The 27,810-nt window shown below is 38.2% G+C and overlaps 1 protein-coding gene across 9 annotated transcripts in view; it reads left to right on the top strand.

Moving 5' to 3' along the window:
* LOC138186541 (uncharacterized protein DDB_G0283697) overlaps window positions 1–27,810 on the top strand; it is a 56,958-nt gene that overhangs the window by 22,189 nt on the left and 6,959 nt on the right. For 4 of the 9 annotated variants that reach the window (XM_069126522.1, XM_069126523.1, XM_069126519.1 and 1 more), the window contains exons 2-10: window positions 1–195; window positions 404–507; window positions 8,756–8,917; window positions 9,810–9,893; window positions 24,331–24,518; window positions 24,663–24,747; window positions 25,083–25,225; window positions 25,987–26,116; window positions 26,729–27,757. In XM_069126522.1, the coding sequence (XP_068982623.1) occupies window positions 1–195; window positions 404–507; window positions 8,756–8,917; window positions 9,810–9,893; window positions 24,331–24,518; window positions 24,663–24,747; window positions 25,083–25,225; window positions 25,987–26,116; window positions 26,729–27,757 (2,120 nt within the window). Of the gene's footprint in view, window positions 196–403; window positions 508–7,847; window positions 7,867–8,755; window positions 8,918–9,809; window positions 9,894–15,314; window positions 15,618–18,215; window positions 18,497–24,330; window positions 24,519–24,662; window positions 24,748–25,082; window positions 25,226–25,986; window positions 26,117–26,728; window positions 27,758–27,810 lie in introns of those variants that run through there. The other 5 variants (XM_069126524.1, XM_069126525.1, XM_069126526.1 and 2 more) reach the window with 5 other exon arrangements.

Here is a 27,810-nt window from a genome sequence, read left to right as displayed (position 1 = left end):
GAAGTCTGGAGACTCAAAGGAGGACGAAAAACAAATTCCCGTGAGCGAGAATCGTTGCTCCTGTTGTCTAAAGCCATTTTTCCTGGGACGTGGAGTCCGCTGTGAGGATTGCGGTGGAAAATCCTGCAGGAAAGGCTGCTCCCGTTGGGACCCGTCAGATAACGCTTGGCATTGTCTCTTTTGCCGTCAACAAAGGTTCCCACGGCGATATACTAATTCGTTACACAATTCTATACGAAACTCTATTTAATTTTACGAAACGTCTAGTAACTTCATTAAACCATTGCATAATTTCTCCTTTCAATTTAATTCTTACCTTGCATAATTTTCTAAAATAACATTTATGCGATCGTTATCATTCGACTTTCGAAAAGTTTTTAATGAAATTCGAATTTATTACTAGGTACTGGTTGAAAAAAAACGGAGTCGAGGCATTCGGTGGGCCGATCGACGAGAAAGATTTACATCGATACTTCAATACGGCAAAATCACAAGTTTACGTGGCAGGTTTGTTCATTAATCTTTATTTTACGATTTCCACGAATCTTTAATTTGCATATAAGTCGCTTAGGAAGTATATTGATCAATCAACATAACTTAGAAAGCAAAGAATATTAATGACGATACAAAAATTATTTTCTAAAATTCACCTTGGAATTATTTATCCTCCGTGCGATAAACAAACTTATGAGTAAATCACTTTTTTTTTAATTCAACGTTTTGATTAATTGTGATCAGTCGATATGAAAAAATGAAACAGTATCTTTTCTTATTTGAAACCGTAAATTTAATTCTTGGATGATAATATAAATGTGAACAGATGATAAATGATCGATCTTTCGATATGGATTACATGGATTATCGACATTGTCACTTTCCCCATCGATAAAACCATGTTGCAATCGTTATGATTATCGCCGGAAACGGGTCTGGTACCAATTATATAAGGGCGTAAACGAACCGAAGACAAGAAGACTTTTATCGACTCAATAACCGGTTTCTTTAGAAACAGCGACGAAACTATTTCAATTAATACGTGTCCGAGGAAAAAGCAGGAAAACAAACTAGTTCCTAGCGATATCATCTTTTCAGCGTGTAGTTGCTATAAAATGATCTACTGGGAGTTGTCATTTGAAAAAGCATTTTACTCGTTATCCTTAGGAAGACTATCCAGTTATGTGGAAATATTTCTACTATTTTATTTAGAATTTTATTCATAATTTCCTGGTTTCTACTCTATAAGCATACAATTTCATTCAAAGTTCCTTGCTAATATTACAGACTTATAATACTATGCACGAGTGCATATAATTAAAGTATTATGATGAAAATAAGCAAATACAATATAATCATGATTTTATTTCAATATTATCATTAATTTTGTCATAAACATTTGAAAGCAATTATATAGCATAATAATTATATATAATACTAGCATTATAATTGGAATAACAAGATATCAAAGAACCGTTACTTTGACAGGTTTTATAATTCCAGTACTGAGGACATCCTCAAGGGAAGTCAAACGAATATTTTATATCCAGTAAAATATATAAAGCAAAAGGAAAGGTACATAGCATAGAGAAAATTCCGATACTCCTTGTAGCCACTGCAAAATGTTCCATCTCTGTCTCGTCTCTGTAACCTACAGACTTTCAAAAGCATTCGCGAATTCTGTAAACGACAATAGCTACCTGTTGCGCCACCCTCTGCTCCAAACTGCATCCAAAATTATTCACCAAACATATCGTGAAAAGTTTGAATAAAAGTATCGGGTGAATAGACACGGCGAGTGCAGCTAGTAAAACTTGCGAATGCAAGAAAATCGACGCGTCCCTCGAGTTCCCAAGAAAATCGATCCGACGGACCCCTTATAAATAATGCAGCTTCCAAGGCGACACAAGGTGAAGCATTCCTACATGTTCCTCGCTAATGCAGTGCCTTGAAAAGAAGCAACGGAGAAACGATTGTCCACGAAAGAATCGCGAAGAGGTCGAGCTCGAAGGAGAATCGCGGACAATTGCAAGACCTTCGAGGAAAATTGATTTGCAGGTTGGAAGCCGTGGGCGCGGTGAACGATCGACGAATCGATACGCGTTGTGCATACGGTGCTAGAGAAGGAATTAATTGCGAGTTTGTCGTGGAGGCAGCGAGCGGCGTGAAATTCGAGCGAATTTCCACGACTCGACGATAATCTCGAACCATCTGTTCTAAACGACGATGTAAAGCTTAATTAAACGTCGAAACGACCTCGTGTAAATTTTAATCGCGTTGCCCTTGCTCCACGTAACATTTGTTTCCCTCGCTTTGACGTCGTCTCCCTTGCGATCTTCTCGTCTCTTCAACTGTTCGGCTATATAGCTGAGCTTAACGATAAGTCAATTCGAACTTGAATTTTAGAAAGTCAGATGTTTCCAAGTCTACCGACTATTTTCATTTTCTCCCGCTATAATTATCACTTGATCGATCATCTATCTCGAATTTTCTCTCTATTCTCTATTTCTTTATATATATTTTTACCGTTTACATATTCTATATGATAACGCAAGATTAGTGAAAATTACGTGAAACACGTAGGTACACGTTTGCAAGCATACAACATGGCGAATACAAAATAACATATACGAAATCATCCATCAATTCGCCGTCTTAGTCAATAAAACGTCATCTCACGCCAATAGATTGCCGCGAGAACATTGAGAAAATCGTGAGACGTTATTACTAATCGAAGAAGATTATCTAACCTGTCAACACGAAAGATCAACGTCAATCGACGTAATGAACGTTGCAATTTGTCCAGGCTTTTATACGGAAACAGCTGTGAGGGATCTTAGATCTTTAGCTAATTGGAGGAGATTCACGACACGAGCGATCCAGTGAAAGAGAGGGGAAAACAGTCGCAAGGAAAATAAAGAAAAACGAAATTAACCCGAAATAACTATCTGAGAAAATCTTGAAGCGAACATGTTAATTGACGTTGGATTCAGCGTTGAATCGCGAGCTGAGACACCATTGTGCCATCTTGAAACGGGCGTCCTTGTTCCAAGCCAGAAAAGTCGTGTAACGGAAGAGGCAACAATAAGAACGGGTCGCAAAAATGATCTCACGCTGGATTCCCCGCGATGCTCATTGTTCGTTGCACACGGCCTACGATCTTTTCCGCGTGAATCGTATCGGACCGTTTGATCAGGAACGAGAACTTCTATCTACTAGATAGCGGACGGATAAAATAGTGGCCCCGTGGAAACTGTAGCTTTTCTTCGATGGAAAAAAATGCTCGTGTCTCACGTCACGTGGAATGTACGCGATTCATGATTTCTCGGCCCGTTATGTATAACTTGACAGTGCAAGTTACGATGCGGGTCACTTGTGTAGTGAGACAAGGTTCTTTAAGTTAGCTAAGCTCCGATATCTGGAAGTTTGATCTTCAATTTTACACAGAATAATCAAACTTGTATGCTGTAGGTTGTAAGACACTATTAGTCGAACATAATAATGAATGAATAGGAAAATATCGTATAAATTAGGTGTACTAAGAAAAGAAAAAAAAATACCAGAAACAAGAAAATGATTGGAATAACAGTATGGCAGAATCATTGTGATCGGTGAGGAGATGGTATATTATGAGAGCTAATAAACTAAACGATAAAATAACCTGTGGAAATAAATAATATTCACACGGCACTAAATTACATAGGATAATTACAACAGAAGATATTAAGGTCAGTTGTCATTATGAAAAAACTATAGCCATCAAATTGTCGACAATATACTATTCTAAATATAATGTATACGTAACAGATTTCAACGTTTATGAGGCCATCAATAATTAGTTAAATAGTCTATTATTAGAAAACAATTTAAACATTTGTCATTATCAAACTACTTAGCTTGACACGAATATACTTCTAACCCAAATGATCTTATCTTATTCGATCATAACGTTAGGCAAGCACGAAAGTAGATTGTCATCGAATTATGCTATGCTATGGATTTGCCCCTCCACCCAGAATTTTATACTTTGTATTTTATTTGTATCGACGAGGCTGCATATGTACGTATAGAGAGTTGAGTAACGTTGGGAAAGTTTCTCAAGGAAGTTTTGAAGAACAAGAAACTTTTAACAAGATCCGTGGTTTCGTTTTATTAACCTGATATTACGTGTGTATGCTGTGTTTAACTATCGAGTCACAATTTCTAAATTTTACTCTTTATAAGAAAAATTTTCTTTATTCGTGAAAAGAATTATAATTAATTGTAGCTCTTTGATTTTCGATCCAAAATTTTCGAAAATTTCTTAACCTTAAGACAGATATAAAAGAATCTACGATATTTGATTTCTTGTTTCCATTTTGGAACAAAAATTAGTCTGCGACGTAAGATGCCGAGAAAATCGAAAAAACTTATCCACGTTAGAGAAGGCTTACACAATGTTAATTGAATAGTCGTTTGAAAGACCAGCTTGAAGGATGCAGTTTAAGAGTTACAGGAATTATGAATTCCTGAAGGAGGCAAGATCGCAGGAGGTTTGTCCAAATGGAGATGCGTTCTTTGTACATGGATACACGCATCAGGTTTCTTGATTTCTACCAACTTACACAGTCTATTCCAAGGATCTGTTCTTTCGCCAAACATGGTCAGAGCACGGTCGTGCCCAACAGTTTTGTCCCTGTTCGTCGTTTTTCGCGAGCCGAAAGATCCACGCTCGTTATTTCTTCTAGGAAACCGGCATGGATCGCGGCGCATTCCGCCGCGCGAAATTTCAGAAAACCAGATCCTCCAGCTGGTTAGAACTCGCGATCTCTTCGCTTGATTACCGCTTGTGTTAAATTCGTGAATTGCAATAAGCTAGCTGAAGTTGAATTTTTATATAAAATATAGGACGAAACATTGACGATAATGATAAAACGCAGTTAGAACATCTTTATAAAAGTTTTACACTGGGAATTGTAAATAAAAATTTAGGGGGAGCTTTTTAATAGCTTATGGCCTTTAGAACGATGAAACGATGTTAACAGAATGACGAGAAGGTTCCAATTTGAAAATCTTGGAGATCTTTGAAATTGGAACAATTGCAAATCTGAAGATTTTGTACTCTCCTGAGATCGATGAATGTGAGATAAGATTTACGAGAATCTAGATCACATCGCGTTACTTTTATTCATCAGAGTTTTAATTTATAAATATCTTAAGAATGAAAATCTTTCAGTATCGTTCTTCTCCAGAGACCATAAATCATTTCCTTTGTTGCATAAAAGGAAAGAAAATTTTAGAGGTATATCTCCAAGAATTTGTAAGAATCTAAAGCACCTTAATCTTTTAAGATCATTTACATACTGTTCTACCGCGGGAGATCACGATTCATCTCCTTCGTTGCATAAAAGGAAGAAAACCTTTAGGGAAATACGTCCATGAGTTTATAAGAATCTAAAGCACATGATCAACCTATATCCACGATAATCTCGGCTTGCAATTGCAGAGAAAAGCTTCTAACGAGACGTGTTTTAATATCTTTCTTCCTCAAGAAATACTTTCAACTCGTAATTGCACTGGAGAGCTTCTTCTAACAACGCGTCTTTTAAACAGGTTCCTCCGTACAAGACCATAATTCATATTCTTCGCCATATAAGAGAAGAAGAAACTTGTACGCATATTTCTAAAAATTTATCAGAACCAAAAAAAAAACACTAACCTCTATACACAACACCTAATATCAAATACCTAATTCCGGGGAAAAAATTCCCACTACGATGCGTCTTTTAACCGAATCCTTCGTTAAGAGACTACAAACCATTTTCTTCGTCATGAAGAAAAGAAAGACGAGCTTTAGATAAGTATTTCCAAGGAAACCACTTTACTCCTGTCCTGCAAGACATCATGCAAGGGGCGCGGAAAAAGCTTAAAGCAAGCAGGTTGTTAAGACACGGTGGCAGGGTCGATTAGGAGCCGCGGGGCCGAATTCCGATCGGTTTTCGGGCCGGTTGTAAGCGGAACTCCCGCGCGCTCATCGGTCTTATTGTCTCCGGGCCCTCCGTAGCGAACCTCAGTTCTGCTCCAGTACTCTTGGGAGTAACATCGCGCACTCCTGTAATCCTTTCTGCCCGTTTCTTTCGCCGTCTCGTCCGCTCCGTTACTCGCATCCCTGGAAAGAATCCGCTCGCGCAAAACGAGTCACCGAGCGGTCAATGTCGATCGCCACTCGGACCGATCGAGCAACATTTTTCCCCTCTCCTCCGACGTGAATTTTCTTTCGTGTCGTTTATTCCATGCAGGAGGATTCCTCTCGGCTCGGCTCGCAACGATACGTCGTTTACTTCGTGCACACGCGTGTTGTGCAACCGCAAGGTGACTGCCAGGGTCCACGCGTGGGGAATAATCGTGTATCGATAATAATTGCAACGTGCACGCGAACAAGCTGCAGTCGCGAAGGACGGAAGTCGAACGAGCCGGCAACGTGAAAGCAGGTCCCGTTGGTGAAAATATCGTGGAACCTAGCGTTTTCTTGCCATTTTTCAGTGAACGTCGTCGAAGACTTTTAGAGAGGTTGTTCGAGATCTGGTCGATGGTGAGGAAGGCTTCCAGTAACCGGTTCTATACGTTTAGAAATGGAAAATAGCAGACAAGGACGGCAGAAGCGCGCGAAAGTCGCGATACCTAATCAAGACTGAAGGATTAGTTTGGCTTCGAACGGGATGATTGGAGATGAAAAAGTGGATGAGACGTTTCGAAAGGCTCGACGAGTGGAACGGGTTAGTCGGTTGATGATTCTGCTGGCATTGTAAAAATTTCGAAGAAACTTCCTCCGGAGATTTTTTCTCGTTTGTTCACTGCAGGCTTGTTGAAGACGTAATGTGAAAAGAAGAGATTGATGGAAAATTAAGAAAGGATATTTAACAAATAGAATCTTGTTTTTTTCGAACTTTCGAGAACAGAGTGCGACTAGAACGAACAAATTGAAACTCGACAAAAGTGTGTGATAAAAAATGTTTAATAAACGAAGCCTCGTTTTCAAGCACGAAATTAATGCTTGTCAGAGATAAGTGATAGAAAATTGAAAAGAAGTTTCATAAGTGTACTTTTGTCCTAGATTAAAAAGCAACAAAAACGGGCACACTGATCTCAAGATCGGTAACAGTTTCTACTCTATGCTACAGATCCATCTTCGGAGAAGAATTATAGAAGAAGAATTTATAAAAGATTCCATAGATCCTTTCACAACATCCAACATCAAAACACAATCAAAACGACCATCAGAATCAAGTTTCATCAGAATCGTCTCAAGATCCATAACGATCTTTAAATATCCATCTTTAGAAAAGGATGTAGAAAGAGAGTTTGTAGTAAAAGATTGAATAAATAAAACACATGATGGTCGATGATAGGAAACGAAGGACGAAGTATTCGGAAGACTAAAGAGATTATATTTTGATTCAACTGAAGGGCAAAGGATCGACGCCGTGGGACGAACGTCGAACCAAGTATCCTCGAGCGAAGATCGATGTCTGTTCGCGCTCGAGCGGCCTCGAAGCCGTGTGATAACTGATAAATATACCGGTCTTGCGGTACTCGCCTAAGAGAATGCGGTTACAAACACAAGGGGAAAAAAGGACTACAGTGGTAGATCTTTAATGGTCGTCGATACTTTCGTTTAGAAAGCGCCGCGTCAGTTGCACAAAGATTCGCGATCGCGCCGCATCGTTCCCTTGAACCGATACTTGATACGTCATTTCGACCGGCGCCTATTGTAAACAAATCGATTCGGTCGACAGTTTTTGAAAATGTTCGTGGCAACGCGCGATTCGTGCTCATGTTGGGACAATCGTTCGTTCTGACGAAAGGGGGAGAAAGTTACGGCCGCGTGAATGAGTAAGTTGTTTCCATTTTTCCTTTTTCTTGCTTGTTATCTTGTATCTTAGATGGATGGATTTAATTGGATGGAAAAATTAGGGAACCTGTTGAAGTAGACGAATGATGACTTGATTTTAATATCATGGTCACTTTTGCAGATATTTTTGTTACTCTTGTTAAGTTGAAAATAATAATTGGACGATAATATAGATAATAATATAGGAGAATAATTAGACGAGTAGTTTGTTTGGCGGAGATTATTTGCAGTTTTGAGACGAACAAATTAAAGAGTCGCGTGTTAAATAATGGCCACTTGTCTGTTAATCTCATACGATAAAAGGTTAGCATTTTTGAAGATATTGCGTTAGATTGTTAATTGAACTACTATTTTATTTGTCAGGAATCGTTCGTAGTTTATGAAGAAAAAATTGGACAATCATATATAAAACATATGTGATGTGTGCTATAAAATGTTCATATATCAAGCTGATAAGGTAAAAGTAATGTTAACGATGCCAGACTTATGCTCGTTGACCCAGTTTAAAATGATATCGCAGGGACAGCTGCTCATCGTTCACATGGAATCTTTTTCCTTGCGAACCTTATGAAGATTCAAAGGAGTTTAAATGTAGTGTGCTTAATTGAACACAATAACGTCGGTTTGATGAATCTCGCTTCCGTTTTCAGTCGTACAATTCAATCGAAAGATAGTGCAAGTACCGCAAACGATGAGAAACGAAGAAATTAATTACGAGGCTAAACGACGTCCTTGATTTTAATTCTCAAAGGAGTTATAAATTCATCGGTCGTTTCGTCGATCGTTTAATTAAATTAAAGCTGACTATGAAGTATAAAGCACTGTACGATGTTTTGCAAATAAATTAAAGAAATATTTGAATTTTTTTAGGAGTGGAAAATGCAGCTACCAGTTCGGGACAGGGTTTGGCCACGAAGCAAGAAGATGCGAACACGATGGAAACGGTTCGAGATTTCGTTGAGAAGATAGTGGTGAGATTGATGGGTAACTTGAACGACACCCCGATCCATCGATTATACGATCATCCAGCATGTAAGTCTAAATACACAAATACGCAAGTAATTGCTCTTTCTCGCTCTCTTGCGCCTTTTGCTCTGCTTTGCGTTGAAAAATGAACTATAATACACGTAACAATTAATTTTTATAAATTGAAACAGATTGAGAAAAGTAACGAGAAGATTATAAATTAATATTTCCTCGTATGTTTGCTTTTTTAATCTTTTAACAAATATAAGTTTAGATGACCGCAAGTGTATGCGATGTGTAACCAAGCTATGCTGCCATCTGCAGAAAACGCTCGAATGCACTGAAATAAGAAAGAAGACGTATCTGGAGAGCTTCGAATTCCATTCTTAATCGCTACGGCTATATTTCTACCCGCTGCGTATTTGTTACCTACTTAACAATTAACTACCAACCATCTTGATCGCTTTTTTTTACCCCTGATACATCTCTAAAACGCGGCACTGCCCGGTTGGCAATTAACTCTCGGGTATCTCGATTGCTTCTTTGACGCTTGGTTGCGCCGCGACTCTGCAACCGAACGTTTCCTCTGCGAAACAAAAGTTACAAGAAAACGTCCGCACCTGTACAGGCTGTTTCATATCCATTTACAAATACAAAACACCGAAAATCAGGAATACAAGCAAAGAGTAATTTTGAGACATGACAAAAATATTCCTCTGCGATTAACTTTCCATTGTAAAGTTCTAATACTTGTAACGTATCTTATTCGATTTAATGTAACATGTTTTAAAACGGAGATATGGTTTAAAACACTCTGTACAGAATGCACATTTAACAGTTGCAATTAAGAAAATATAGCAGTTGTTAATGAAAAGGATGAAAGAAACAAACATGACATCAATTTCTAATTGCACGTTTCCTCGCTCGAGTTAATAACTCGACTAACGCTGGTTGCTAGATGACAAGCTTATGGAAAGACATATAACACCCTTGGTAGACGCGCTCTCACGTTTGGCCATGGCCCTGCGATTGTCCTTAGAAAGTAAGTAGCCCTTCACGTCATTCGTATTCTTCAAACGAGACAGCACACACAGTTTTGATTTCACAACCAATATATACCTCTTATCAAGCTATATTTTATCAGGCTATAATCTTCGATGCCTGGACATCGTTTAAAGATATCAAACGACCCTTACAATTCACGTATACGCGCTTCAAAGTATAGGCACAGGCGTTATGATTTAGGATGATCGCACCGCAATGCAGCGATGTGGAACGGGTTGCCTGGCCCCAGGCGCCTCGAGCGTTTTCGCTCAAATAACACACATACAGGTTCGCTTCTTACAAACGACTCAAAACATAATACACACAATGTACAGTCTGGGACAAAAGTAAGTGGACAACTAGTGGAAATAGATATCAATGATGTTTCGTTAAATATGGTTTGTTTACGCAGAAATGTAAACATTAATTTCAACGATTCATTAAATAGTCTTAATAGATAAAACTTAAATGTATAACGCTATGTATTAGTTCGATACTTCATTGACCCTTACCTACGCTCTTGTCTTTATCCCCGACTGTATCCTAAAATACACGTTTCGCGTGACTTTTTACGATCATATCTGCCGCGATCCATTCTAAAGTCTCGTGTCCTATAACTATTATTTCACCGCGTAATCTCGATGACCCAACATTTTATCTTACTCAATAAAATCCGTTCTCCAGTCGGGCGATGTTAGAACACCGTGCCAATTAATATTCGATTAGAATACTAATGGCTGTTCTAGTAAGGAAATTTTATATTTATTTATTTATTATTGCTTAGTCCGTGCCTTTCGGCTTTGGACGAACTTTCGGTTTTACATCTTTTATATCTATTTCGCTTCTTATATGTCTACCTCTCCACTATATCCACTCTATTCTATTGCACTCCCTTAATTATTCTATCTCTAAAAACTAAAACTAGAAACTACAAATTAACGACTAATGACTAAAAACTATTGCAACTTTGGGCTTTAGCCTCCTTACTGTGCTTCCTTCCTGTCGTTTGCCTTTCTCTTCTCTATTATTGCTTTCAGTTCTGCTAAACCTTCTCCAATTTCATTTAGCGTTTTTCCTATATCCTTTGGTCCTCCCGTTATTTCACATTCTTCTATTACATGTCTCAGGTCTTCTTCTTTCCTACTACTTAGTCTGCATCTTTTTTCTCTATCTTCTTTCCAGTATTCCCTTGTTTTGATCTCGTTTCCACACCTGAATCTTGCCAATCTATTCTTCTGTCCTTCCACTTCATCCTCCCTTCTAAGTACTTTGGTAATTTTTCTTTGTCGATATTTCTGTAGTGTGTATTATGTTTGGATTCTAAGGAAATTTTATAATGTATGTAGTTCTCTCTTTTTGCTTCAATCGAGATGACGTTCGTTCGTCGATGACGAGCGAACCAACGTCGAACGACCTAGCTTTAGAGAGTTACATAAGCAGCGTAGAAATCATCATTGTCGCTGCCGGTCTCTGTTTGACGATTCAGTGCGCGTTTTTTACCTTCCCACGAGCCGGAGGTATCCTTAGAAAGAAGTCGATGCAACCGTAAAACGGAGACGACTCGTTCGGTGCTCACGATTTTGCAGTACTTGTGGAAGAATTTTTCTAATTATTCTGGTTGGAATTACGTTAATTACGGCATGGTTGTGGTAGAATCGTACAAGACTGAGAATTGTCATAGGCTGGAATTTGAGAGTAGAAAATGTAGCATTTGGAAAGGAAATGTGGTACAAGTGACACAATCTCTATCTTGGGGAAACTGTGAAATCAAACTTTTTCGTACGGAAATCGGTTTGCTCGTGGATATTAATCTTCTGTACGTAAATTGGACTATCTGACGATTCGAATGAAATTTTATTCTTAGGTGTCTTTATTGCGAGTCTATATTTTTATTGGGAAGTTTGAAGCGTTTAACGTTTAAATTAATTCTCCGTCAGATATTTAGATGTCTTTTAACAATCCATTCTGAATTTACGCGAACTATTCACACAAAACTCTGCCACTTCCCAATCGTATCACGCTCCTATAGATCTCAAATACACAATACGCATTCCTGTCACGTGTAGTCAAGTCTCTACATATATTCCCTGAGTCACTCGTTATCGATATGTACTCTAACATGAACGTTTGATTCTCACTGAGAACTTTCCGCAATCAATAGATCGACATCTACACGATTTCTCACTCCTATATGTCCATTATCGATCAACAGTTTGGATTCATTGTTCAGTTTGGATTGGAACAGTTTGGATTCGTAGAAACGACGAATTTAAAGAAAAAAGTTAGCCCAACCCCTTTTTGGTACTTTTTACATTGAGAAACTAACTGCTCCAAAATTAATAAAAAAATTAACAGGAAATCCAGTATAGATGAAACTGGGGATATGATTTCAAATTTTAGAAGCTTGGAAACACACAAAAAGATTTTCTAGATAAATACAAATCTTATCGTTCTTTGTATTTATCTTGCTGTTGGGAAAAATGCGCCGAGCTCTTTTAATTGAAACTGAAAGGAGAGCAAAAAGATAAAAGCGGGAAACGAGGACGACGTGTTCCCACACTGTCTATCGATTTTCGTAGCGTCGAAATCGCAGTTTCATCGGGATAAATTCGAACCTGATCCTCTGCCAGAAAGGTTCTGGTCGAGTGGGATGACTTGTAACTCGAGAAATCAGGCGAGAAGAATAAAGCTCCTAAGAAAAGGCGCGACTCGCTTGTAAGAAAAAAGGCATGGTTAAAAATTCATGATCTTTAAACTTTACTGTAAATTGGTACCATATTAGGATGGCTTGACGTTGAAAAAGTAACGACGCGTATTCTACGACGAAATTTTGTGTTTCTTCACTCGCATTCACAATGATCCAAGTGTAACGTGTATAAGAAAGAAACCGCTTGAATACATTGTCAGATGTACAAAAGCAACAAAAGAACGCGTATAGAGGATAGATAATTTGCATGGAAAAGCGATCGACGCGCCAAAGGCGCATGTAAAAGTCATATAGGCGACATTTGTATTCGTTTGCATAAGCTTTACGTCGACATTCGATGACAGGCTACCGAATAATTCAGGAAAAACGTTTTTTAACTGGAAGAGTATGTTTCTCAAATGATATTTGGTTATTTATTTAAATGTATTCGTAGGTTTCTTAAATTAAAAGTAGATGAATAAAAGATAAACAAAAACGAACTTAGATTTACATAATACATATTAAATGTTTGAGGTAGAAATATATGTTAATGTCAGTGACAATATTGGCCTTTTTTTATGGGTTATAAAGACATTCAGCTGATATTTTCTCTCCGTCACTTTATTTCTTCAACTATCACTCGCCAATGTGTCTCACGCTATATTTCAAAGTCTACTTATGTGGTAATTTAAGGTCAGCGTTCCTTTAAGCACTTTGGTGATAAAAATTTATCAACAAAAATTATGAATTTAAAATTTATGTAACTAGTTCATCGTTGATTGTGAATTCCCATTTTAGAAATTTCTTATCTTTCATCAATTGCTATATATTTGACGATAATTACTGGATCCTCTTGACTTTTGTGCAAGTTATTTTCTAACGAATGAATCATTCGCGGTTCTTCAATCGAAGGACGATCTGAAGTACGGAACAATGGTGAATATAATGATTTCAGGACAATAATCTTAAACGACGTAGCTCGTTTACTGATTGCGTAAGAAAAATGAGTCAGTATCCGAAAGAAAAGTTTGTCTTATCGTTATTCCGAAAAAAATCACTCTTTTTATTCCCCTGCTTGGAAGAGTCGATGATTAAACACAAGTTGAACGTCATCAGGCAACGTAATCACATTCGTTTTACTTATAATTTATTTTCAAGGAAAATTCGTTCGGGCCCATTGGTTTTTCGACGAAATCAGCGCGCGATTGTTTTAAATCCTATCGAATATCCAAGATAACGCATGGTGATTTACTTGAATGAAATCTCCCAAAAGAGTCGATTTATATCAATCGTGCAATTCGTACAATCTTTGATGTATACTCCGTACAATAAAATTTGAAAGCCTCTAAATTAAAAGTGACACGATGAAGTATTAATAAATTTAAAACCAATGTTTACAAATTGATAAATAAAATTTTCTACTGCAATATTAAACTGTAAACTTTCACGCGGCAAATATTACCGTTTCTAACTTGTATGTATGCAGATAAATACAACTGTAAATCTCAGCCATCAATATTTATTACGCGCCATTTCGTCGACGTTTACATACAATGATGCGGTTTATTCCTACATATATTTATCACAGTTTACACGACTGAATAAAGCACAGATCGCATTGTTCCATAAGTTTCTCTCGAATCTTTATTCGCCATTCTTACATGCAATAAATTCGACAGGAGGAGTTTTATTAGTTTCGCAGATACAGATCAGTCTCCTCGCGTGTAGCTGAGAATTTTGCGCCTCTAATAACAACATTTCATTCTATTATCGTTTATAAGTAGAATTTCAATTACCACTGATCGATACTGACCCAACACGCGTCTGCGAATGAGATGATTAATGCTCGATATCGTCGAGTCTTTGTACCGATACGACTGTAGAAAAAAGACATAATTACCTACTGCATAAAACACTGCATAAAAGACAGAAACATCTATAATACAAAGTCTGTCCACATGGGATACAAGTTTCTGAAAAGCTCATACACGTGCATTAAATACTTCAATACGATAGAACTCTATTTACGATAATATGCAAAACTGAACACACAGCCGTTAAAATAGAATAATGTTTTAAAAATTGCAACAACAATTTTTACGCATCGTCTAGTCGACTAATCCATCTAACTTTTCAAAAAAAGAATCAAGTCGTTTGGTCGAATTTTAAAATAGTTATTACAAGAGTTTTAAAGAGTGTGTGTTCAGTTTTGCTTATTACTGCATGTGAACTTGTCTAGGGACAAACAATTTATATAGTTGGAGTTCATGCGATAGAAGTTCGACAAATTTCCCCACTACCTATGATCTTTCCTTTATGCGATAAGAACTCAGGTTCAGATATGTAGACTGAATCGGTGAAACCTCGGATAATCAGACATCACCTGAAATTACGTTTCAACAAATGGAAATGTTCATAAATGGATTTCTACTTACCTTAAAAACAAACACCGATAATGTAGTCTATCTATGCAGTCGCTACTTAGCTTTACGCGAAAGTGCATACGTAGATTAAATACTCGAATATCTCAAAAAGACAAGCATGAATAATAATAATAATAAATGAAAAATCCGTGCACGCGACGATGCGTCTTAGCTGGTTGTCGCACGATCGTTCAGAAGGCGTCTGTCGATTTTAGAAAATGTAGGTTCCCTCGCAAAAGTATCCCCCACTAAAAGGAAGCCGTACAGAGCGGCGTATGTGGGGTACGTCGGTCGCGTATCAAGCCGCTTTGGCAAAGGCTCAGTCGCGAGCAGCGCAGGCCTGCGATTACACACACACAGAGCGGCGACTCGCGATTCGCCGGTTCGACGATCGGCCGATTCGTGTTTCCGCGTCGTATTCTAATCAACCAGCATCCGTTTCAATTAAAAATATGTTACGATATCATGTAAACGATATGAACGCGTGGCAACCGGGCGAGCAAGCAAACGTACCCCTTTGAAAATTCCGCCACTAACGGCCAGCAAGTGAAAGTGAGATCCAAGTGAATTTCGAACAACGACGAGTGATCTTTGCATTTAATATAACATACTCGTAAGCATATGAATATTTATAAATTTTAGATTACTATTATTAGAGATAGTAGATTCAACGAAAGGTATACAGAAGATAAGTCGACGATTGTCAAGGTGTTACGGAAATTATTTTCGAGTGCGAAGGACAGTTAAAATGAGCGTAAAGGAGTGTTTGTTCTAATTACGATGCGTATATAATTGCAATTACCTGGGCCAACTAGGTGCTCGTTAATTGCGCCCTTGAGAGATAAGATAGCAAGACGGAAGATGCAAAGAGAGAAAAAGCGACTCACGATTCGACGAATCAATTCCGTTAATCTCGCCGCGTTCTCCAGGTGGCCTTTAATTACCTCATTCGCAAGTGAATGGAGCCTCCTTCGTGATGTAAACACCAGGCTTTTTATCTCTGTTCAACCAGGATTTGGATGTGTCTCGATGGACGCAGTAGTCCATGTCGGAGTAAAGATATTTAGGAATAAACTTCCTGGTCTCTTATCTCATTTCCTTTTAATTTGATCTACTTCCGATAAGCTAACACCGTCTCCATGGTATTTTAAGGTATTTGAAATTCAATGAACTGATTAATAGCCGATAATGCAATTTACTCTGTTCGTCACACTTTGGTAGTTGGCATTTCAGTGGGAAAACATAGATTTTTAAGGTTTTCGAGGATTCTGAAGAAGCCTTAGAAATTGTACGAGTTTTGAATCGAGCGCTAGACTACTAACTGCTTCGCAATAATATCTTTACCTGCTATAGACGGCGTTCGCTACGCGTAGGAAAAACGATAATTGGCTTCGATAAGACACACAACGAAGCCATGCGTCAACTGTTCGATCCTCACTCCGCAATGTCTTCGAAGTATTTTTCAGACAATATTACGAACAGTTTTGTACAGCTTGCATCCTGGATATTTGATTTCGATAATCTTCTTCTTCTCATTTTTCAAAAAACTTACCATACCTTCTTGTGTTTTTGCCAGTTTATCCGCTTAAAATTAAGAAACACATGGAGCCGCAACTAAATTAAAGTAATAGAAAGAAATATCTAAACGACATTACGCAATCGCCACCGTGGTAATTACGATGATTGCGAGTATTAAATGCTCCCTGACAGTATTTCACGCGACCAGTTACAAAAAGGTAACAGCGATTAGTGCGATTCGACTAACCGTAACACGACACGCACATAAATTTCGCCTTTTTCTCTCTGTTCTTGATAAAACAGGTGAATAAACGTTTACCAAATAAATATACTACAGCTTAGACACTTTACCTTAGAAAATGATTATGCACATATCCTATGTATTATATAAAACATTTTGAAATTTCATTAACATTCTAATGAGACACGACTGTCATCATCAAAATGATGTAACTTCAAACGAATTTTAAAATGTATATCGAAATTACAAGATATTTATTGCATACATAATATATTAACATTTTTTTCATAAAAATATTTTTAATATAAATTTATTTAATATATTAAAAAATTAATATACAGCATCGTATACAGTGAATAATGAACATATATGATCTTGACCAGAATCTTGACCAGATCTTGACTATAATCAGAACAATCTCGTATCTCGTAACAAGGCTAATAAAATTCCAAAACGTTCCGCATAATACAGATAATAAATCGATAAAGAGTATTCACATGCGTTCGAATATCTTCGGAAAGCCACGTACGTGGTACCGTTGGTTTCCTGTGTTACGTACGTTGATCTGTCTTTTGATTTTTTTTTCAACGAAAATGTTGTAGTGTAACGAAAACAAGAGTCGATGTAATTATCGATGACGACAATTGTAACGATAGGAAAGATAACCTGCTGACGATAGACACGTAAACAGATTACCATCTCCACCGAGAAACTTCAAAGTTCAGAGGATCGTCGTCGGACAACTATTCAAATGAGGGTTTAAAGGTTCTCGTTATATCTGTCGTTCGATCATATTCGCGCCGTGCATGTGTTCAGACGCACGCATGCAACGTCGTCTCAATTCGCGTATTAAATGTATATACAGCTGTACAGTTGTTTGTAATCACGAATTGTCGATGGTATCAAATCATTTTCCAAGACGCTCTCCTTTACTTATTGCGAGAGAAGAATTTATTTATCGTCATCGAAGAGAAAGAAGGAAACGACCTGCTATTTTTAACGACTTAAGCAGCGTGTAATCGATTCGACGGATCGAAAGTGCGATTATCACGAGGAAAGAGTAAAATAAAGCGTATCGCGGTAGAATTATGGAGAGTTCTTCGTGAGCCGAATTCAGCGCGTAATTTTTTCCTCAATAATGAGAAATCACCAACGGTTGTAAACAGCGATGCACGGAGCTCGTGTGGTCTTCCGGTATTAGTCGATCATGAGAAAACGAGAAAGTTATAGCTGCCAGGAAATATATTCGACTAACGCGACGGAAGCGTTCTTCCTCGGATGATCGTCGAGATCTTGTCTTCTGTGTACCTGGGTATCTCGCATAATTACGTAGAAATTGCGTGCTACAGAAAGAAGGCAGCGCCGAAAGAACGTCGAATACGTCGGTACTTACAGTGCGTGGAATAAGTAGAAGTTTGCAAGAGTTCGTTGAATTTTGGAATTTTTTTCTAGATCGTGATTTGTCAAATGGACAAATTGATCGTTTAAATCGAACATCAGAGAGATTGAATGAAACGTGGAAATCAAAATATCGAGTGTTACCGGAGTACTACCTGTAATGATAAAACAGCGTTACGTCGAAAGTGCGAGGAAATCGTTTGCTAGCTTATCAGTCAGAGATACGATGTGAAACGCGTGATAAATGTTGCTGGAACTCACCGCGGAGATGCTGACACTGATCGGCGGCCTGATCGTCGCCTATTTCATCTACGTGCTGTTCACCGTAAGAAATGGTAAATATTACCAATTTTGTCTTAACTTGAAATTGAATAGTTAGTAAAAGGATGGTATTAGTAGAAGAAAGCAGTGGGAGTATGTTAATAGGTTGCGATTCAATTCACGTGAAATCTACTTCTTCACTTTCAATACGCAACTCTCTAACCGATAGAAAAGTGTTATTAAATGCCTCGGGATTTTTTTCGCTCCATTCTTAAGTTCTCTCAAACCAAACATTTACTTGATATACCAATGATATTTATCGATAACAAGTTGAACTCACGTGAGACGTGTGACTTCAATTTCTATACATATATGATAGTTTCGAAAGAAAAGTTATTAAATATCATAAAAAGTTGCCAATCACGTTCCTGAATTTATATTTATGCAAATTCCTATCTTTATGGTCACTAAAAGGATAGAACTTGAAAACAAACATTTATTTCGCCTACCGAGTATCATGTGGATGGATGTTTCATATATTTTTTCATGTTATGTATTCTACGCATTTTACCGCTTTTCAATTTCCCATAAACGCATATACATTCACAGTCTATTTGTCGGTAATTACGAATCGAGTTACGGACAAGTCGAGAAACTTTCGATAGAATGCAACTGATATAATCTTTTCCAATCTGTAGAACGTAGGATATGCAAAGTAGAGCGGTTATAAAATTTCGATCCAGTTTGCATTCGTGAAAGCAGCATCATCGGCACAGATTCGCCGCGGTTATTGCAAATTGTCACCGACCAACTATTCGCGTGTCCCTGGCACGGTTCCTCGATTGCACGTAATAATCTGTCACGAAGAGGATCTGCCTCCTCTCCTCTTTGACAATTTCGCAGGACATTCTGTAATAATATTTTACGATGTTTCGTAAAGGAAACATGAAGAGAAGCCGAGAAAAATCATCCTCCGACACATTTCGAAACAGGCGTTCTTCTTGATGGCTCGGCGCAGCCCATTGTTGTAATTTCTCTTTTTAAATAGATTTTATATCTATGTTGCGTGTGCCCGTATTGTCATCTCGATAAGCGTAAATAACATAAAAGAATTTATTTAGTGTCCCTCTTGATGATTCGTTTTCCATTCAGTGTCGTAATTCTTTCTTTTAAATAAATACATGTCTCGTTACCGAAATTCTATATTTATATTACGTGTATTCACACTGTCATGTTCGTACATGTAAATAATAGAGTTTGTGGAAAATTTATAGAAAGAATTTATTTAACATTCCTGATTTTTCGTTCTACTCTCATCGTTGTAGTTCTTTCTTCGTAAATTCCTTTGAGATAAATATCTTCTCTTTAAATAAATGTTCTACCTGCATTCTACGTACTCACATAGTTGTCATATAGATAATATAGTTTACGAAAAAAAATTCCATACAATTTCTCGCTGGTGACAATCGGTGCGTTATTGCCACCGATTCGATTATTCGATTGTGATCGATTCAAAGGAACAACTGACAGAGCTGCCGCCACGATAACACGTCTTTCGACTTCAATAAGGTCGCAAGATTATCACGAATGGTATCACCAGAGGAATCGTACGATTCTTCCATTTCGAATAATTTTCTCTTGCTCGTTGGATCTCTTTACCCTCCCTTCCGATATTTTTATCTCCAACGATTCAGGTTTACTCAACGACGTACAGATCACGAGGTCGAACGTGATTTAGATTTAAAAAATCCTTCGCAACATGCTTGGTTCGCGTCTGTCGGAAAATATTTCATAATGGAATAGTTAAGAATATTTTTCTCGTATCTTCAAGATTAAATTCGAACGTAATTATGGAAAAATAACGAAGAAACCAGTCTTCCAAATCCCCGTTTCCTCGCTCTTATGAAAAAGATGCGCGTGTTTATGCATTGACGTAAATCATAAAGATATAAACAATTTTTATGCACATATTATAATATTCAAGAGTAGGTATATAATGTTCGATATTCAAGAGGATATTCAAAGCGACATATTCATTACGCAATTTATAATATTTAAGCAAGCGAAACGAATCTTTGCTCAGGTTCTATCTCTTCGTTTTGTTGTTCACATAAAATCGTCAACTTGCAGGAATATCCATAATTTACTGATGAAACCCGAATATCAAAATTGAAAGGATTGCTGCAACAAGTAGATAGCTCAACTTTTCAGTAATTTAAAGAAACCAATACGAGATTAATCAAGCCAAATTATTTTTTTAGACGTGCTATAAATCCATGGTCAATTAATATTCGTAGTAACTGGCGTACTTTTGAATATGAAACCTGTATTTTCTTTCGCTATTGATTATGAAATCTCAATTTTTCTTCCAACAAGTACAATTTAAATATTAGATTGCTAGAAACCTTTCGATTGCTATTCTCGTGCAACCAATAGGCAACTCTATTATATCGTAATCTTATCAGTTAAGCTTAAAGTAAAAAACTTGATAATCTCTCTTAAACGAAATAATCATAATCACCGCGTGTTTTGTTCTATTTTCGTGAAGAATTCTTAAACCATGCTTATGGTATTAAATTCATAATCTAAATCCGTCAATAGCAAAGTCCAGAGACAAAGTCAAGAAGCTCAAAGCACGAATATTGTCGTTTCGGGAAATATTAAATTAACAACCATGGAGGAGACACGATTTCTCTGGATCGATCGCGTTGCACGTTAATTTGACACAGGGAGAAACCTTTCTGCGCCGCGATTACGCCCGTCCAGGTCGATAATCGCTATAATTTCGTTGCGTCAGACGCGTTTCGCGGTGTACACATTTTCGAATCGCGACTCGATTTCGCCGATTGTCGCGCGATTTCGTTCGCTCGACGTTTCACAAATCAGAAATGAAGCGTTACGAGCTGGGTGGAAACGATTTCGTTCCCTTTCGAAATTCCCTCCCGCTGACTCGCCCATTAGAAAGTTCGGAAAAACAAAGCGAACCGCCACGAATAATGGGCAGCGCGTTTCGCAAAAACGCGAACGGTCGTAATCGATCATCGATACGATCATCCTTCGAAGGCAGCGCTCCTTTATATGCAGTTCTATCGCTGGCTGGACTACGTTTGCGTCAATTTATGAATATTACCGAGTGAATTGATTGAAAGTGTGAAGAAAAAGCGCTACGAAGGTCGTGGAGGAAAAAATCATCGATGGAGAAGTAATAGACAGGGTCTTTTCACGGTCTTCATCATCGATGACGTTTGCACTTTAACCTCTCAGAAGCCAAACCGATCGACTCCGCTTTTTATTAATTTCTTAATTGCGTTACGTAAACGCACGGCTAATACTTAGTATGTGAAGAAACAAAACACTTACATCCACACGCTTATTCGTTACAGCAAGATGTCACGATAACTGTATAATTGTAATAGTTGCAACATCGTCTTTTCTGTCTACTTTTAATTTGTAGAATCGATCCAGCGTGGCTTTCGAATAACTCGTTCGACGAAACAAGAAAAATAAAATAAAGAGAGGAAAAAGGAAAAAAGAGAAAGAACGTGTATTTATCGATGGAATTTCACTGCAGGATGATACTCGAGTAATGGGAAGAATGTAGCATTCGATTAATTAAGAGACGATCACGCGCTATGGTGAGACTAATGAATAGCCGCGGAAATTGTTGAACGAACCGGTGATAGTTAAGTAGGCAGAAAATAAATGTAGGCGACCTTCACCTTGTAGCGAGAGACCAGGGTTAGAAAGCCCATCGACCGTCGGAATCTGTGCGTTTGATACACGGAAACGCAGTTGGCGGAAAGTCTTTCTGCTCGTACAGGCCGATGCAAATCAGCCTGAGCGCTAAATTTAGACTTCAATCGCCGTTAATAAACCGCGAATGGAACTCAAGTAGAATCGTGCATTAATCATGAAACAACGAACAACCTGTCGTATTACTAATCCTCCATTAAACGCTTCTTTCAAGATTATCGCGTGGATGAATCACTGAAACGAACTTGAAGCAGTCCTCTAAACAATTAGAAAGTGTGAAGACGTAAAATAAAGCTAAACGAAGTATAAAGAGGTGAATAGTTAAAGGAAGATTGTTCAACGCCCATAATCCTCATAGTTTCGAAGAACTTTGATCGAACTTCTATCTTCAGCTTGTACAGGGGCTCACGAAGGTATTCGAATACCTGTAAGAACCTTTTGTTAATGTATTAAAGGTGTTACGTGAAACATTTTGAAATTTCGTTAGCAGTTTTATGAGGCTCGACTACCATACCGATATTGATCAAGTTTCAAGGAAATCAGAAGATGTATTAGAAATTACACGGTATTTGGTACAAGTATATTTCACAGAAATGGCTATTTATTATACTAATTCTTTACCAAATGTATGTTTGCAATAAGTATCTTCCAATTTCTATATACATCTTCAAATCAAGGATCTAAATTTATTAGCAATATAATGATCATAGTTGTGTCAGTGCTAATGAGATTTTAAACTGCGTGTTTCATAGAACACACGCAATTATGTGCGTAAAAGTTTTCTGTGCTGAGTGTTGAAATACTTTCGTGTATCTGTTAATAGAGCGAACAAGACATTAACTCGACCAATTGCAACTATCTAACCGGTTGAACAGATGCAGTATGGATCCTCTGTGACTCTGAGTGAACGCGTCCCCGCTGTCACAGCTCGAAGTTTCCCGCGAAAAGAGTTCAGCAGGTCGTCCCCGTCGAATTTCTCTCGGTCGCGCGCACGCGGACAGGCAAAAGAAGAATGAGGAATAGCTGACAAGGCCGGGAACCGGTGAAATTACCTTGGCTTGTCGTTCGTACGCGGCCAAACGAGACGTTCATCGCTCGATCCATTACCAATACCGTAGCTACCGCGTCGATGAAAGTACGCCATCGTACCGCTTTTCTTGTCCTGCCTTGCTCGTTAACCCTTTCGCGTCATCTATTTCCTTTTCGATAAGGTTTCTCCTCAAATCGATTTTCAGAGATTTCTAATGTTCATAAATTATGATAATTTATAATCAGAGTTTTCTCTAATATTCGCACGTCTTGCTACATTTTTCCACATTCGCGTACGAACGTAGTGGATATTGAGGTTTATTAGAAGGATGGATTGATGAGTGTGGAGGGATGAATAGGCGATTTTCAAGAATTTGTTTCTGTCAGGAATTCTTTTGGCGATGACAGATATTGAAATGGTAATTTTAAGTTGAATGACTTCTTCAACAGTTTTGAAGAGTTCATATTGACGCGAGTATTTTTATCGTCCAACACTTTGTCACGCCGTAAGTAAACATGGGAAGATTCGGAAATTTCACGAACGGGAATATTTCAATTTAAAGTAGGACGCCTTTACCACAGCAATCTTCACGCGTTTAAAAAAATGCCGAGAAGCTAGCGAGAAACAAAATTTCACACAGAGACAAATACCTTTACTTGAACTAGAATAAACACAGTGCTACATCCATCACAAATTTCTTCAAATATTCGCAAAAATCTTTCGCACCTATCGAAACAAAGGACCCACCAGGATCTTACGATTTTACACTGAAACAAAGTCCACGCAACATCTACCACAAAATATCCCCAAAAACGTCATAAATACATTACGCATACATATATTTCATAAATAAACTTATCGTAATCTTACAAAGTCACATTGAAACTCTATACAACATCTACCATAAGATTTTCCAAATGTGATTTTCCAAAACTTTCGCAAGAAACCTATCAAGACCCAAAAAAACTAAATACCCGAAAGAAAATGAAACGTCTGCCATAAAATCCTTTAGACATTCCCAAACACTTTCGCAGGAAACGTATTCACAACCAACAAACTTAACAGCTAACAAATAAACCCTACTGTAATGTAGAGCGCAAAAATCGATATTACAAAAATTCGCAGACAAACCAAACACGGATTCGCCAACGATGGCGCACACGGCGCTGCGCGAGATCGTGGAGCGTGCCGTGGAAGAAGCGAGGAAGTTGCCGGGCCTCGGTGGTTCCGGTGTGTCCGGAAATGTTCCAGAGGCACGGAACGTCGCGGAGGACAGTTACGAGGATATACTCGCCACCGCGATACTCAACAAGGTTACAAATATTCATTTCTCGGAGTCTGATCTCTCTCGGGGGCATTCCCTCGAGGTGTTTGGGCTCCGTTCATGGAATTCCTGGTATTCGCTCGTGGATCGAGCGAGAGAGGATAAATCGATGAGCGAACGTTGGATTTTCTAGGTCATCGAGAAATTCCAAAAGGAACAGGTGGACGGCAATAGCAACGTTCTCCCAGGAAAACCAGTGTCCGCTAAGTGTGCGTTAAGTACGTTCCTTTGATCTTGTATGAAAAGAATAAATAAGAATAGAAGAAATAATTAAATACAAACGATGGATTTCGGGTTGTTTTTTGTGCGATTAGTATACAGGAAGATGTGGTTTTCATAAAATTAATGCTAACATTTAATGATATAGAAACATAATAATGGAGTATGTCACTATTGAGATTGAGATGTGGCATGATTAATTATAATCATCCATGTATATGGTATATTAGATGTACAACACGAGTCGGCAGTTCTAATGTTAAATGATTAAGCAAAGAAAATGTAGGAAAGAGGATGGAAGCAATTCAAAAGAGAATGCTTCTTCGTATTTCAGGCGAAAATGAGGCAGGTCTCGACGAAGGTGTAGAAGAAGGCTGTAGCAGCCTGGAACCACTGTCTCAGGATGATTGTAGCAGTGACTGCAGTGCGTCTTGTTCGAGACGCGTTAGAAACCAACCGGAGCCATTATCTCTCACGGTAAGCGATCCTTTTATGGCGAACGTCGCTTATGACCTTGGCGGAACGTCGAAGAATTTGCGAAAGAAACGAGAACTCTTCCGAGGAAATATGTAGATACGACCCCTACTGGCTTGTATTGAGTATCTTGATTTCGAAACAATAGGAAAAGCTCATTGGAGTAACATGGCCAATATGGAAACTTCCCAGTAATTTGAATAAGCCAGCATAGCCCAACTCAAAATCAAACTTTTTAAATCACCTTTTTAAACAAGTCAAATGCTATAAATTCATAATCGACCAATATTTGTAGTAACTTCTGCATTGTTTAATGTGAAACCTATACTTATTTCTCTTGTCCAACGAACAATTAAATAAATAAATAAATAATTTAAATATTGAAACTTTGAACCACAGATTAACGAACTCGATTTGAAAACAATCACAGCAGCATAAATAACCATGAGAGCCAAGTAACGAGGACATGTCTGAATTTTAGATCTAGCACATGATATGAAAAATTACGATTGGAAAAATGAACCGTTTCGTGTAATTTCGCGACTAGGTTTGTAGGTTCTTGGGTGATTCTCGGTCGATAAGCGTGTTACTCGCGAATGATAAGCAACGGAAGTGGAACCGTTGTCCCACTTTGAAATACGCACGCCGGTCCCAACCAATAAGAGAAAAAAAATGAAATAAACAAAACACAAAAAGCTATAAACAGACTTTATCGAGGTCGTTTCCTACGATTTATTAATGACACGTGTGTTTGATCGTTTCAGATAGAGGAAAGAATTGAGGAAGTGACGACAACTTATGCGTCCGACGAGGATCATAGGGAACACGACGTCTTGCCCATTAAGAACGCCCATCGAGTTCCGTTTCCTGAACTTGGAATGGATATTATCGATCGTAAGTGCTGCTTATCCACGTGTCGTTCATCTAATTCCATTGCTTATGTTTTATTGAAATTTTTATTCTTATGGTCGTTCAACTTTAGGAATTTGATACACAAAGATAACAATGGCATTTGCGTATGTAATATTTCTGCTGATGGTGGTATAACTATAGCGGTATAACACAATTGAGTTTGTCGTTGGATATTCCGATCAGTTGTATTAGGACGTTGCCAGTGGTTATTCAAATCGTGTTATATGTTAAAATCGAACTACAATTTATTGTAATTTATTGTAATTTAAAATTTCTGGCGGCAGTGAAAATACGTGTGAAAGACGAGTAACTGAGGAACAAGCGAATTGTTTGCGTTAGACCGATAGCGAGTGAGCAGCAATTCGGAGAAAGCACGAGTGGACTAGAATGTGTGGTGCAACGTAAGAAGACAGCAATCGTTAAGAAACGTGGTAATAAGTAGAAGACGAGAGGTCTTGTGCGAAAAGAAATGTTGTAGCGAACAGTATCTAGAATTATTCTTTATATTATTTTATTCTACGCTTGATGAAATCTGAAATCCAACATCAGTCCCATTGTTATTATTTTCTAATTACCTAATTTTTATTACCATAGCTTGTCAAGAATCGGAGGACAGTCAGGACGATCCAGACACGACGACCACGCACATAGGTTTAGTTTCTCCGATCGAATCGTGGGAAGAGAATTGGCTGTTCCAAAAGAAGAGAGTTCAAAGCCAGGCTGATCCTGTGGCCATGTTGGTGCCTAATCCTAGCGCCGATTTCAAGGCTTTAATCGGTGACAAGGACGCGGAAGACACATCCGATTTGTCCGAGTGTTCATCGGCACAGTCAGACGAAGAGATAGAAAAAGAATTAATGGAAGCCATAAGCAGTGTCGTGCCACGATCTCCGAAGAAAAAGGAGTTCGAGAATGGTCTGGACTACTTGAATTCGTCAGACGACTTTTCATTGAAGGTGGATGATACGAATTCATTTTCCAATGGCGGATACGTATACGTATCTGATGAGGAAAAGACTGACTGTAGACGCGTGAAAGACCAAAGGAAAGCAGAGAAACAGAGGGAAAAAGAAGAAGATTATAAACAAAGTGTAAAGGGAAACGAAGAAGTGAAAGCCAAAGAGATTAAGGAGAAGGAAGTGAAAAGAAAATTGGAGAGAGTCGAAACTGAGGATGAGAAACCTGTTTCAGAATCAATAAATGTAATTAGTAACGGCTTGAAGAAGGTAGGAATGGAGCGACAGAAAACGAACGATGTATCCGAAGAGGATAAAACGAGAAATTTAATCAACGGGGACGATTTCATTAAAGTAGATCGGCCGATGAAGAAAAGTGAATCGGATAATCTATCGAATTCTGTTAATTCGAAGCCTTTGACGGTTATTCTGCCCGATGAAAGTGAGCTAAACGTGCCAAAGACACCGACACCCACGCCGACGAGGATTTCCATGGAAATTAGTCTGGAAAATCCTCACAGCGAGAAAACGTACATCTCGCAGGAGAAGATCGTTCTGAATTCCTTGGAATGCGCGAAGAAAAAACTGATGGCCGTCAATGACGACAGTGTGGAAGCATTCGAAGACGAGGAAACGATGTTTGCTCAGCAAAAAGTCGACTTTCATGGTAAATATTTTAGCAACGTAGTCACCTGTTGTAAGAGTTTATGAGCTTATGAT

This window comes from Bombus flavifrons, chromosome 13, assembly GCF_040668555.2.
Source record: "Bombus flavifrons isolate JBK064 chromosome 13, iyBomFlav1_principal, whole genome shotgun sequence".
Taxonomy (NCBI): domain Eukaryota; kingdom Metazoa; phylum Arthropoda; class Insecta; order Hymenoptera; family Apidae; genus Bombus; species Bombus flavifrons.
This window is presented reverse-complemented; position numbering and strand designations above follow the sequence as displayed.